This window comes from Microtus oregoni, unplaced genomic scaffold (assembly GCF_018167655.1).
Source record: "Microtus oregoni isolate MIOR12 unplaced genomic scaffold, Mior012 000005F_ref0000423, whole genome shotgun sequence".
Lineage (NCBI taxonomy): Eukaryota > Metazoa > Chordata > Mammalia > Rodentia > Cricetidae > Microtus > Microtus oregoni.
Window position 1 is genome coordinate 12423652 of NW_024543064.1, and position 14307 is coordinate 12437958.

The following is a 14307-nucleotide window of genomic DNA, read 5'->3' on the forward strand; positions in this document are numbered from 1 at the left end:
CTGGCTTCTCTCCCTCAGCTGGCTTAGTCTTACTTTGTGAATGCCATGATTCATGAGATCTCTGCTACTTTCTCTTTTTCCTGGTCTACTAGGGAACTCATCGCTAAATCTACCATACAGATAAACTCCATAACAATCCCGCCTTCCTCTCTCCCTTTCTCCTTTGAGTTAATATCCTCATCTGAAGAGAAAAAAAAAATCCCAAGATTAGTGGTTCTTGACCTGTGGGTCGTGACCCCTTTAAGGTCACATATCAAATATTTACAGAACAATTCATATAGTAGCAAAATTACAGTTATGAAGTAGCAATTCAGTAATTTTATGGTGGGGTGGGGTCACCACAACATGAGGAGCTGTATTAAAGGGTTGCAGCATTAGGGAGGTTGTGTTATGTGGGCATTCTCCAATCCTTTCTCCTATGATGGGAGTGTGAACCCACCAAGGCTATGAATGCGGAGTCTTCTGGGATGTGTGAAGGACCGAGAGGTGGAGGGGAGGAGCCCTAGGGGCTGAAAAGCCTGAAACTCATGGAAACCCCAGGTCAGGGAGTAAGTCCCAGCAGGAGCAGCAGGAAGGCCCAGAGGGATTAAGACGAGGGATCCAGTCAGGAGGGTCGTTGAGGCTCTTGGGGACCTAGAATGCCAGGTCAGACTTGTGTTTCCTGATTTCCTGAGCATCAGCCATAAGTGTGCTACTATTTAATGTATGTCTCTAAACTTGTGCGTTATTGGAGATTTTGAAAATTAGAAGCCTGGGTGCTCATTTCAGCAGCACATAAACTAGAACTGGAACAAAGCAGAGAAGAGTAGCAGGGCCTCTGTGCAAGGAAAACATGCAAGTTTGTGAAACATTTCATTAAAAAAATAAATAAGTAAAAGACTGAGACATTGAGAGGAGCCATGCAGAACTCCAGCTATGTACCCAGTTCCTTGGCTTGGCTGAGGATGACCTTGAACTCCTGATCCTCCTACCTCTCTTTCTCCTGGTGCTGAGATTACAGGTACACACCACCATACTCGGTTTATCCTGTGCTGGGGATTGTACCTAGGACCTCAGGCATGCTAGGTGAGCATCTGACCCACATCTGAGGCTGTGAAGGCTTTCCAGAGAGAAGACATCGGACTGTAGAAAGCCAGGGCCTGGGACACCAGGAGCTGCCGAAATCTCCAAAGAGAGACAGTAGGGTCCGGGTCAGGGTGGCGGTGATGGTGAAGGGGAGGCCCTGTGACCAAGAGAAACTGGGAGGTGGGGAAGGTGAGCTGGAGGGTGACGGCTTCGAGTCTGAGACCGAGAAAAGGGAAGACTGAAGATGCGGGCAAAGGGTCCCTTCAGCGCCATTTCTAGAGATGTGGAGGCCATGCATGGCCTGAACAGAGCAGAGTGATCTGAGGTCACGGAACTGGCCACCTGCAGGGAGGCATTCTGGAACCTAAGCCCCTGAGGGCAGCATCCTCGTGCCTGCTCAGCTGGTGCCCAAGCCTGACCCAGCCCCGGCAAAGGTATCATTTAGCACTGTTCATACGGTCGCATGGGCCTCAGGTGTCCCTCAGCAGAGAGCTGGGCCTGGGCTTTGGCTCTGTGCGAACAGGGTTGGCAGAGTCATGTGGCGGCTTGTGGTTCTCACCCCTTCCTGTCATTGCAACCACTGGCCCCAGGGACCCCTGCTCTCAGGGAATTGGTGGGTATGAGGCTTTCTCATGACACGGAGAGTCAGAGTGTCTGGTGGCACTGCCCAGGCACCAGCAAGCCTGCCCTGGTGGCAGTGGTACAGAAAGAGGTTGTAGGCTATCTGGAGGACAACAACAAGAGTGGAGAGCACTCACCCACTGTCTGGAACTCTGGATTCTAGGGTAGCACCCAGAAACAAGTTCCCTCTAGATGTCTGCTGAATGAATGAGTGAGTGAGTGAGCGAATGAATGAATGAATGAATACTCTGGGTCTTGGCTCAGCTTCCTATGATTTCTCCCATGTCACCTTGGGTAAGTCATCACTCCCTTCAAGCTTAGACTAACCTGACTGGAAAATGAGCCCAGAGGCCATGACCCTCTGATGGCGACAAAGAATCTTTCGGCGCAAAGGTAGCATAGCAGGAAGCAGGTGGGACTGTCCCTTCAGTTCCCAGGAGTCCTGGAAGGGGAGGTGGCAAGAGGAATGGGAAGGGGTCTGGAGCTAGGGGCTCTACAGATGCCCCTCCTTGCAGGCTGCCCTGGGGAAGCACAGCCGGGGTAGGGAGGTGTGATCCTGGGGCTGGAAGAGCCACAGCTGGGGTTGGCAGTCCCCAGGCAGCCTCAGGATCCCTCAGATTTGTACCAAGACCTGGACTGGCAGTTCCTATGTCTTGCTGGTTGCCAGGGCTCCCCTGGCCCAGGTGCCTAACCTCACAGACATCCAGGGACATCCCCAAACAGACTTAACACTATCCTTACCCAGAGTCCACACCATGATGCAGTGTATCAGGGGTTTTGTTCTCAGGGAACAGCAACTGTGGTCTGCCTAGGCAGGCTGTGTCCCTGGGCCACAGTAACCACCCAGCCCTGTCACTTCACCTCTGACCACTCCTCTCATTTGAGCAGCCTGCCTGACCCCGGAAAAGTGTCTCGGGAGAGAATTCTGATCTAGTTCCACACATGGGGAGCTGGGGCCCTAGAGGGGGCAGGAATCATAGTCTCTGAACTCAGCCGCACCCTGGGACTTACTAAGAGTATGTGTGTGTATATGTATGTGTGTGTGTTTATGTGCATATGTGTGTAAGCATATGTGTGTATGTGTAAGTGTCTGTGGTATTGTTTTTCCGTCTTATTCCCAATTCATTTGTATAGCCAAGCTTCCCTCGAACAACCCCCTCGTATAATGCTCCCCACCCCTTTTGTTCCTCATCCTCCTTGCTCATTGCCTGGCTGTCACTGTGTGTACAGCTCCTGAGCCCCACGAGGACAGGATCTTGTCGGTGGGCTCCCTGTTGTATCCTGGCACAAAGAAAAATGATCAGCTTCCACAAAGCTAGTGAAGCGGTGGGACACGGTTGTCAGAGCCCAGCCCTAGACACCTGCCCAGCTGCCGTATCCCCGGCTTGTGCGTGGGGCATGCTGGAAGAATCTCTCAGTCCCACAGTCCCAGGACAGCTGTCCCCAGCATAGCGTTGTCTTTTCAGCTGCCCCAGCCAGGGCAGGAACTGTGAGCTGAATATTTCATCTGTCTGGGAAGTGGTGAAGTCACCCAGCTCCCACCCCCGCTGCTCCCAGGTCTGACCCATCAAACTTGGAGTCTCAAGTTCAAAGAGACCACAGCCTGGACGTGTAGGATGTGACTTTGTGGGTTGTGGGTAGGGCAGGGGCCTGGGCAGGTCATGGTGTCTCCCAGGAAATGGTCTCAGGTAGAAGAAAAGGAAGGGAGGTAAGGAGGGTTCAGAGTCCCCAGAGGGGGCTGAAGAGGAGGCACGTGGGCTTCCTCCAATGAGAGAATAAAGACAGCTCTTGCTATTTTCTAAACCGGCGCAAATGACTGTTCACATTGTTCACGAAGCCTGTGTGAACAACATGGGAAAGTACACAGAAGGAGCCAAGGACCTAATGCTCCCCTGGCAGGGACCTGTGGATGCTCAGGAACCCGGGTAGAGGCGAGGAGGCCCGTGTGCAGAAACCGGCCTTGGAAGTGTGTCTTAGCTCTGGCCTCGGTTCCTACCCCTGCAAAATAGAGGTGTATCCTATGATACCCCCACCCATTCCTCCACAGCCCTCCTTGTCTCCCTTCTTTCCCCTCAAGCCTGAGAGTGACCCCTTGGAGAAGCCAAGTCCTACTGGCCCCTGCCCTCCCCACACTGTCTAAGAGCACAGCCAGGCCATGGGTCTTCAGGCTTGATAGGAACTTGTCACCTGGAATTGTTGGGAATGTTGGAGGAGCGAATATGTAGAAGAGTCTTACAAACTGCCTGGCGCAGGGTGAGGTTGGGTCTGTGATGACTAGTATGGTAGACCTCATTGCCATCAGCACTGCCATTGTCCCCATCATGTCATTACCATGGTCTTCTTACGGATGGCTTCTTATAATCAGCTTCCTCCTCCCGTGTCTGTTCTCTTCCATCCGTTTGTCTATCCATCGCCCATCTGTCCACTCATTCGTTTGTTCATCTATCCACCAGTCTATCCATCAGTCCCTCCTTTTATCCATCCAGACTTCCTCAATGAAAGCCTGTGTACTTTGGGGGAGCTCACTTGACATTCCTTACTCTGTTTCATGAGAAATGGGTATGTTTCTACCACTGGATAGGTTTAGACAAAATGACTGGGGTCCTGGTTCTTCTGGTTTGGGGAAAAAGTGGTGGAGAGGCCACTTCTGAAGAGCCGCTTTTCTGGATTCTGTATCTGAGGAGGAAACTGAGGCTTAGCCTTGATGTCTATAGGTAAAATGAAGTTTTTTTTTTTTTTTCAAGACAGGTTTCTCTGTGTAGCCCTGGCTGTCCTGGAACTCACTCTGTAGATCAGGTTGGCTTCAAATTCAGATATTTGCCTGCCTCTGCCTCCTAAGTGCTGGGATTAAAGGCATGTGCCACCACCACCCAGCTAAACAGATCCCAAGTGCCACGTAAAACTGGGTGTCACTGCAATGACAGCAGGAGGATCGAGAGTTCAAGGTCATCCTGAGCTGTATAGTGAGTTTGAGGCTGGCCTTTCAGCAACAAAGGAGAGAAAAAAAAGTCAAATTAGAGAGCCATTTCAATTGTCTCTGTGTCTGTGCTTGTGACTGTCTCTCATACACACAGTTACACATACATGATCAGAAGAACATACGTGAAAATTAACAAAAGCAATCTGTGTAACTTTTATCTTCTTGACGTTTCCCTACAGGTCGTCTTCAACTTTAAAGCAGTAAATTTCCTTGAATAAGAAAACAATATTGGGGATGGTGCATCAGCAGGTTTGTGTAGACCATAGTCACGTGACACCGCCTCTGGTCCTAGCTTTGCTTATGGGAAGGCTGGGTAAGATCCTGAGAAAACCTCCATCCTCCACGGTCACATGGGGACAATTCAGACCCTCCTCACGGGGTCACGGTGGGAACGAAGTCATGGAAGTGAAGTTAGGGGTGGTGGCTAACACTTGGAGGCCCTGGTCAAGTCCCCACCCCTGTGGCTGGTCAAGGATGCTCACCATTGACTTGTGCCCCCTGATTTCTGGGCACCAGGGCATCGCCTCATTGGGTGGTGTGTAGGTCAGGTGGAACTGGGGGCAGGCATCTCTGCCACCCACTAGCAATGTTCTAGAGACCCGAGCGGCCACCAGCATGTCTTTTAGCCCAGGATAACTTTCTCCCACTGCCCTGACCTCTCACCCCATAGGTTCCCTGTGACAGCGGCTGTTAGACACACGGGCTAAACAAAGTCATGTAGAGCTTACTTAAGTGACCCTGTCCCCTCAGTGGCTCTGAGTGTCATGGCTGGGATTTGAACCATCCAACGCTCATCCACTGAGCTGACCCTGAAGACTGGCTTGCCACACATAGGAGACAGGATCTACAGATTGCTAGTGCCTCGCATGGAGCCCTCAGAAAGGCTAACAGTGTGGGTTCAGGCACGAGAGCCTAAGAATGAGATGACTAGACCACCTGAATTTCCTGGGGCAGCTGAACCCAGCTGTTCCCAGGGCCCCTTTCCACCCCACAGAGAGCTTCAGACACCTCCCTCCCAGCCTCCTAGATTGACAGCCCATGACTTAGGTGACTGGGCGTGGTGCCAGGAGGTGGGGACCAGGCTCAGGCAGGCTCCCCAGGTTGCAGGGTGAAATTAAAAGGGAGGAGAGAGAGCACCAACCCATTAGAACGCACGCTCCTGCCCGGCAGCCAGGTGTCCCCAAGAAGAGCTGGGGAGCCAGGGAGGCAGCCGGGGCTTGTGGCTGCTGGGCACCTGAGCTAGCCCAAACAGAAGGCTGGGAGCTGGGCACAGGATGGCCCCACAGAGAGCTGTGCAGCTATCTCTGAAGAAGCCCACTCACGCCGTGTGTGTGGTAGGTGTGGAGACGCTGGTGAATGTCTACAGGTAAGAGCTGGGGCACTCTCCTGTGCTTTGGTGGGGGATCCCCAGGCCAAAGAATATGCAGGAGGGTGTAGGCAGGATGATGTTTCGACACCAGAGAAGGTGGAGCTGGCTCCAGAGCTTGGGAGGGAAGGGAATAGGGTCTACCCAGGTACTCTGGGGTCGGAACACTGGGTCCAGTCCCTGGACGAGGGTAGCCTCAGAAGATTACTCTACGTCTTGGGACCAAGCTCTGTCTGGGTTCTACATGCCAGTCTTCAAGTGGAGTTTCTGAAGGAGCTGGGGCTCTAAGCCAGGGAAGAGGGTTGGGTCCCCCTCCCTCCCTCCGTGTCTTGCAAATTTTCCACCTCTGTGGTTAGGGGTGTGCATGTGACATCTTGACCCTTGGAGGCCAGCCAGGGACAACCAGAGTAACTAGGATTAAGAGGGAGTGGCCAAGGGATAACTCAGTGACTTAATTTAAGAAATGATCCTGGAGCACCGCCTGGGACTCGGGCTGGCAAGAGATGACGGTGGTGACGATGATGACTGTCGCAGTGGCCTTGATGGTGGTTCTGATAGTGGCAATAGAGACATTTGAATAGGACAGCCATGACATCAGTTCCCCCACTGACCCAAGTCTTTCCTGTCCTGGCTCTGTTTAGACAGGGATGCAGGGACCCAGTACAGCCTCAGCTCTTTGTCTGGCTGCCGGGGAAGGTGGTTATGGTGATGTCTGGGACCTCTGGAAGCTCTAGGTGCCTTTCAAAGGGTGCTGAGGGCTGGGAGTTCCCAGTGCACCATCTGAATTCAGATCACCGTTGGGACTCAGTCCCTGGGCTTGCCTAGCCAGGCGGGTGAAGCAATTCAGTTACCTGAATTCCACTGATGCCTTGTCTAACTGTCCCCCTTTCTAGTAGTGGTGTGGAACCCAGGTGACAGGAATGTGGAGGGATAAGCAGGAACTCGTGACTATCTGCTGCTGGGGACCAGAGCTCGAGCTGGTCTTGTCAGATCTATAGGCCTAGGGGGATCATATCTACTCCTGTCTGTTTAGCATAGGATTCTAGATTTCATGAATAGAGTCCACTGAGTGGAGCTGGGGGAGGGAGAGGGAAAGGAAAGAGACAGAGATAGGGAACGTTTTGGCACTTCCCGGGGCCTTATGCATGCTGGGCAAGTGCTCTACTTCGGAGCCAGCCCCCAGTGAATTTTTAGCGATGGCATGGGAGGGACATCCATATCCTGCAGCCTGCAGTTTAGCTGACACTCAATTGAGACTAGCCTTGCTGTACTGCATCTGGCCGTCCTGATTTGACATTGTTGCCAGGGAAGGAGAGCCCATGGGTCCCCCTTACTTGATCCCAGGCCCCTGCTCTTGCCTAGGGACAAAGTTGTTTCTAGAAGGTTCTTTCAAACCTCAGCCTGTGTTACTCTACTAAGGCACTTGGCAGGGACCCAGGTCTGCCTTCGTCACCAGATTGTCTCTACCGTGTGTGCCAAACTCGGATTGGGTGAGCTGGGCCCCCTGAAACTCAGCATGGAAGATGTGTGATCAGCCAGCGCATCCTGGTCCTGTTGGTCCCTGGCTGTGCGACCTTGGGCATGCCACTGCTCTTCTGTGAGCCTGCCTCTGCCCCTGAGAGTCAATGGGAACCCCATCATGGCTTGCGGGTAACTGAGACGTGCATATGGAGAACCCTTTCTATTGTAGGTGCCTGGCAGGCTGTGCCAGCTGCGGGCACCCCCGCGTCTGTTCTTCCGAAGGCTCCTCAGAGGTGAGAGGGGACAAAGTAGGATATGTGGTGGGAACACCAAGCCCTTGGTATCCTTCAGGATAACAGACCCAGATAAGAGCAGAGGAAGCCGTCTTGGCTGTGGAGTCCCTTGGCTGGCTCTAGGAGGGATTGATGTGTCTGTCACTCTGCATCCCAAGTAGTGACCAGCATCACGGCTACCCAGAGTTTACGGGGTAGCACAGGAGTTATCCCTGAGGAGGGCTCTCCTGCCCAGAAATCAGTGGCAGTGGGGAAAGGTGCCTTGGATGGGGAAGCCAGTGGGGCTTCCAGGAGCCTGAGGCTCCCCCAGGGGCTGAGTGGGAGCCGGGTCACATTTGATGATGAATGACGAACTTGGGGCTCCCACCCCTTTGCTTGGTGACTAGCTCCAGCTGAGGCCTAGAACTGGTCTTGCTTGCTGATAAGCCAGGGGAAGGCCCCCCAAGTGGTTGGCGTGTCAGTCCCTGTGCTGCCCGGAGTGTGAGCCTCCAGGTGACGGCGCTTAAGGTGACATCAGCGGAAGTGATTCATTCCCCAGGGGCTGCACGGCCTGGCTATTTGGAAAAATGTTCGGATGTGTGGTTCATTGTGTACCAAGGGGTAACCAGACTCAGCAGGTGCTGCAGACCCCCCACTGGGCTATCTCAGCACCATTGCCCCAATTTCCTCATGGGTTATCTCAGCACTTGAGGCCTATGCCCCAGCAGGCGGTGACTCCCATCCCCAATAGGCCACGTCAGCACCCTGACCTCCTCACTCCAATGGGCAGCTTCAACACTCTCTCCTACCTTTCAGCAAAGCCGAATAGGGTCTTCCAGTCCTATAGCTCTGGGGTTTGGGATGCAGGAGTATGAAGCCCCAGGGAGGACCATGCCTGAGCATCTCCTGGGCCTCCTGAATGCCAAACCAGCAATGCCCTGCAGTGTGTCTGGCCGGCTGTGTCCAGTGCTGTGTAGATCAGTGCTCTCAGAACTCACCGGGGCATGGGCAAGCTGGGCCGGGCTGCCAGGGAAGTAATTACAGGATTGATGGGATCCTAATTCAAGGGACTGACAGGTTGTAGGCGCCACTGGGACCAGGCAGGGCTCTCTCTCTCTCACTGCTCCAGCCTGTCCTTGTACCTTACAGAAGGAGGGGTGCCCTTATTTGGAGGTCACATCCAAATGCTTACGTTGTTTCTGGACTATGAGGCCACAGAGAGGAGGCCCTATTCGGGTTTCATGGTGGCCTGAGAGCCATCAGTTGCAGGACAGCGAGTAGACTGTGGGCAGCTCACAGCAGTGCTGGCATCAGGCAGGATGAGGGGACACACTTTGTCCTTCCACCACTCGGGAGGCTGAGGCAGGAGGACTGCGAGTCCAAGCACAGCCTGGGCCACCAAGTGAGACCCTGTCTCAAAAGTGAAAAGAGACCTGGTGCGTAGCTTGGTGGTAGAGTACTTGCCAGGAGCACCTGAGTCGAATCCTCAATACTGTCAAAAGGGAAAACCTGGTACTGGTATTGGTCTCAGAGGTCCGTTCCCTCAGTTCCAGACACAGTTCCTCGGAACCATCTGCCACCTACCGTGCTGAGCTGGCTGGGGATCCAGCCCTCCGGCACCCCCAGGCCTCTTCTTTCTGTCGCTTGGATCCTGGTGTGTGACTTGTTCCTTGGGTCCTCTCCTCCTGGGTTCTTAGCAGCTTCACATTCAAGCCCTGGTTCTGCTTTCTCGTCCCTGGACCTAGGTGGGGTCAGGGTCTCTTGGGGCTGAGGGTCAGGGTGATGGGCCAGGACGTGGCCAGCCAGGTCCAGTGCTTGCTGTCCTGAGCAGTGTGGACCTGGAGGGGGTTGACCGCCTAGGTGTGGATGCCTCCCTATCCTCAGGATGCATTCATTTGATGAGTGTGCCCCCTGCCTTCACTGTGGCCCTGCCTCCCAGGATGTGTGGGGTGGGGACATGCCACGCTGGATAAGGACCCTGGATATCTGGAGGGGCAGGGATGGAACCCAGCCTCAAGTGGAAAAGGCCAGGACAGGCACTGAGAAAGCTGGATCTTGTGGACAGGGGCACAAACCTGGCCTCCGTGTCTGGGCCTCCACGTGCACCCTGGGCCCCAGAGCAGGACCCCAGCATTCTCTGTTAGAGTTCAAGGTCACTTATAATCCTACTAGCAAGTGCTTCCAACAAGCCCTTTGGGCCAGACATCTGACCAAACTTCCTGGCTTAGGTCTTGGGCATAGAGTTGTTCAGGCTGGACAGAAGATAGGTCACGACTTCCCAAGGACAGTAGGCATGCTGTGAGCCAAGTGGGCCACCAAAGCCCTGGACATGGGTAAGTGTGGACCCAATCTCTGGTCTTAGTGAGGAGAGAGGAGGGCTAGATCTCCTTTCCCCCACCCCGCCAATACTCACCTGGGTGCACTATATAGGAAGAAGCACCCAGAGGTGGCCAATTGGGTGGCTTCTCAGAACAGAATAGCTGAGGGGTCGTACTGGTCCTTGCAGGCTGTGTGACCTTGGGCCCGTCACTTAACCCCTCTGAGCTTGCTTTCTCTCAGGCTAGCTAGGTGGGGGTGATGTCACCTATTGAGTCGGCGTCCCTCGTCCTCCCATTGTACTAGTGAGGAATTTCATCACCCACAGGCCTCAGATCTGCTTTGGCGAGAGGAACATGACTCATTGCACTGACTCCCAATCAGGGCCCTTTCTCTCTGGGTACTTTGGTCCCAGGCTCTAGTCTTCCTCTGCTTCGAAGAATAAGAGTGACAGCTGCCACCTGGGCCCCTGTACCCACTGTGGGGAGACCTGCCTGTCTCCGGCCTTCCTCCTGGGCTGGCTGGGCAGCCGGCACTGAGCAACGCCAGGGCGTAACTAGGTGCTCCTGAGCTACCGATCGCTATCTCTGGGAAGGAGAGGTCACAGACACACCCAATATGGTGTACACCTTAAGGAAATGTGTCCGCATGGTGCTGGCCCAGCCATGACCCTTCATGACTCCTGCCGGCTGTAAACGGCTAAAGGGGGATGGAGGGGGAAAGCCAAGGTTGGCTAATGCCCCATCCACCTGGTTGAAGAGCCCCCTGCTATCTCCCCTGCCCCCTACCCCATCACTTAGCACACACTCTCACCTGCTCTGCTGAGCTCTGGGACATTGAGTTTACCTGACTTGTGCCTGCTGAGGGGAACTCACTGAGAGACAGTGTGCTGGATGTTTGTTCTTGTTCCTAAACGTGCATTGCGTGGTGGGTGTGGTGTGGTGTGTGTGTGTTCTCTGTATGTGTGCGTGGGGGGGGCATGTGTGTGCGTGTGGGGGGGCATGTGTGTGCGTGTGTGTGTGGTGTGGTGTGTGTGATGTGTGTGCTGTGTGTGTATACGTGGTGTGTGTATGTACATGCATGCACGCATGTGTGTGTGTTGGTGTACCTGTATGTGCACGTGTGTGTGGAGGTCAGAGGATAATCTTGGATGTATTTCCTCAAGAGCCATCCACCTGGCTTCTTTCAGACAGGGACCTGGAGTTAGAATACATTCTCTAGAAAGTGATCTCCAAGGAGACTCCTGTGGAGTCTCCCTGGGTGCATGAGCCACCACACCCAGGTTTTTATTTTTATTTTAATTCTTATGGCTGTTTTATCTGTTGGTGTGTGTGTGTGTGTGTGTGTGTGAGTGTGTGCATACACCACATGCATGCAGTGCCCAAGGAGATCAGAAGACAGCGTCAGATCCCCTGGAACTAGAGTTACGTGAGCTTTCTAGTGGGTGCAGGGAAATTGAACCTGGATCCTCTGCAAGAGCAGTAAGCACTCTTAACCACTGAGCCATTGCTTCAGCCCACACCCAGGTTTTTTAATGTAAGTTTTGGGCTTTGAATTCAGGTCCTTATACTTGCAAGTAATTACCAATGGAGCTGTTTTCCCAGTCTCTGGTTTTATTTGCTTATTTATTTTAAGATAGGTCTTGCTATATAATTCAGGTCGGCCTTGAACTCCTATTCCTTGTGCCTCTGCCTCCTGTGTACTAGCATCTTAGATATCAATCACCGCTGTAGACGCTGGTTTGTGTCTGACTCCTTGGTCTGCTGAGAGTGAAGAGGGTCACTGCAGCATTCTCATCCATGGGTCCCTTCTCTCTTCCCATGTGGTGCCCACTCCTCATTGCCTCTCAGACCCCATGTGTTTCTTCCTGTGTGGTGCCCACCCCTTGTGCCTCTCAGACACCGCGTCTCTCTTCCCGAGTGGTACCCACTCCTCACACCTCTCAGACCAAACCCTGTTCATAGCAGCAGTGGCCATGGTTGCTGGGAGTGCTTCCCACAATATTCTTGTTAACTCCTATAGAAAGCTTGCAAGGCAGAAATCACTATAACCTCCACTTTGCAAAGAGACTAAGACAGAGAGATTGAGAGACTTTCTGAATTCAACTGCTGGGGCTGGGATTTGAACCCAGGTCTGCCTGATTCCAGATTCTATAATCTCTACCTCAGGGGATCCCAATCTCTGGAAATGTGATATGCTGCTGCAGGGTCTGTGTAAGGGGCAGGGCAAGGGCAGGGCAGTGCGCGTGCTCTGGGCTTCATTCTCATCTCTGCAGTTAACCGTATGTGACTTCTCAGGGCTTCCTCTCTGCTCTGTGCACCCAGGCATCACCCCTGTTCTGCAGGCTGGGGATGGAGTCAAAGAGAACAGGGGCCACGGTGCCTCTTCTGAGCGCCATTCTTCACTGCATCCCACGGTGCCCACACCATACAGTATTCAGGTTGAGCCGAAAGCAGACGAAACAGAAGCATTCGTGGCTCTTGGGGTAGAGACTTCGGGGACCTCAGGGCAGAGACTTTGGGGACCAGGTCAGCCTGGGGGACTGCCAGTTGTGTGGCAGGGTCTGACCTGCTGTCCATCCTCAGCTCCCAGTCACCTGGACCTGTGACCTTCCCTGTTTCTGTCTATGAGACAGCACGCACCTCCTGCTCCTGCTGGGCCACCACCCAGCCCAGGCCTCTCATAAGCCCTGCTTACCCAGCTCCAGCTCAGTTGCTGGCAATGCCCAGTTGTGTGTATGTGTGTGTGTGTGTGTGTGTGGCACAGAGGTCTCATTCCTCATCTTCCTCCTGAGACCAGGTGGCAAGCTTCCTAGCCTGGAGCGACATGTGGCCCGAAAGGTAGACTTCTGCAGCCTGGCATGGGAAGCGCTCAGACTGTGGCCTGCTAGGGTGGGGCCTGGCCAAGATGAGCCCCCTGGGACCCCAGACAGCACATAAAGTGTTTGCTCGCTGTTCTCAGAACCAGAAAGTCACAGACACCGTGCTCTGGCCTGGCTAACCTTGAGAGGATTAGGTAGATAGGAGGGGACGGAAACAGGATGGTGACTTTCCTGCTTCGTCCCACCCGGGCTCACTCACAAAGAAAGCCTCCAAGATGTCCTTCCCATGACCTCCCATGTGATCTCCCCTCAGCAGGACATGTCCCGGTCACATGCTCCTTATGATATCAGCCCACGTGAGAGATGGGGGATAAGTGTGTGGCTCCCTGCTGTATGACCTGAGAAAAGTTACCTCACCTCTCTGAGACAATGTTGTCATCTCTTAAACAGAGAAAGAAACGCCCACCTGAGAGGGTTGTGGGGAAGCAAAGAGGTCAAGAGTATGACAAACTAAGCTAAATGAGGAGCTCAGAGTCCGCCCCCTCCACACCTCCAGCAGTCCAGGCAGATGGCCCCAGCAGGCAGGCAGGTACATACCTTGACTAAGTGGGCAGACTGGGGAAGGCTGGGGCTCAGCGCCATCTTGCACTCCCTCTTGCTGCTGCTCTCTAAGGGCTGTCTAGGTTCTGATGGCCTCTACCGTCTCCGGTTTGGGTGGCCCTCCTCCTGGCACCAGGCAGGAGACCCTCCAGGACAAATCGGGCTGGCACCCCTGCTCTCCAGCATACAGGCAGACCAGAAGACATCCCAAGTGTTGCAGGCTGCCGAGGAAGAGGAGAGCAGTGGTGCTAAGCCCGGGCAGGTGGCACAGACCAAGAAGAGTGACAGCGGCAGCCACCAAACATAGCGCAGCTTTTTACAGCATCGCCAGAATCCTCGCCAGACCAGGGGGTGGCTCTGTAAATGTGCCCATTTTATGGAGGAGAAAAACCAAGGCGGAGTGGGTCAGGGACCAGAAGTCACACTCTGTGGAGGCTTTGGGAGAGTTCTCAGGCTAACGATGGACACGGAGATGAAGATGGTGGCTTGGGTTGGAGAACAGCAGCCAAAGTGATCATGGCCCCTGTTCTAACTTGTTTCTATTGCTGTGATGTAGACCGTGACTAAAGAAACATGGGGAGGAAAGGGTTTATTTGCCACGGCCTAGCAAAAGGAACTGTTTTCTAATCACTGGGGAGAGTGTGAGGAACCACCTCCAGCCGCTAGCCAAGGCCACACTCCCTCACTGCGGGAAGGCAGGGCAGGAACTCAAGGCAGGACCCTGCAGGCAGGAGCTGGTGCAGAGGCCCTGGAGGAGTGCTGCTTACTGGCTCTCTCTCCATGACTTGCTCAGTCTGCTTTTTTA

General features: G+C 53.8%; 1 protein-coding gene and 1 non-coding gene across 2 annotated transcripts in view; both read left to right on the forward strand.

Annotated features, from left to right (window-relative positions):
* The first annotated feature begins 755 nt into the window (after nucleotides 1–755).
* On the forward strand, nucleotides 756–862 carry LOC121449007. Its single transcript, XR_005974466.1, has one exon. It is a non-coding gene; the product is annotated as a U6 spliceosomal RNA (small nuclear RNA).
* Nucleotides 863–5940: 5078 nt separating this feature from the next.
* Nucleotides 5941–14307, forward strand: part of Padi1 (peptidyl arginine deiminase 1) — a 32481-nt gene continuing 24114 nt past the window's right edge. Inside the window, exon 1 of the mRNA XM_041652754.1 lies at nucleotides 5941–6032. Within this exon, the coding sequence (XP_041508688.1) occupies nucleotides 5941–6032 (92 nt within the window). The remainder of the gene's footprint in view (nucleotides 6033–14307) is intronic.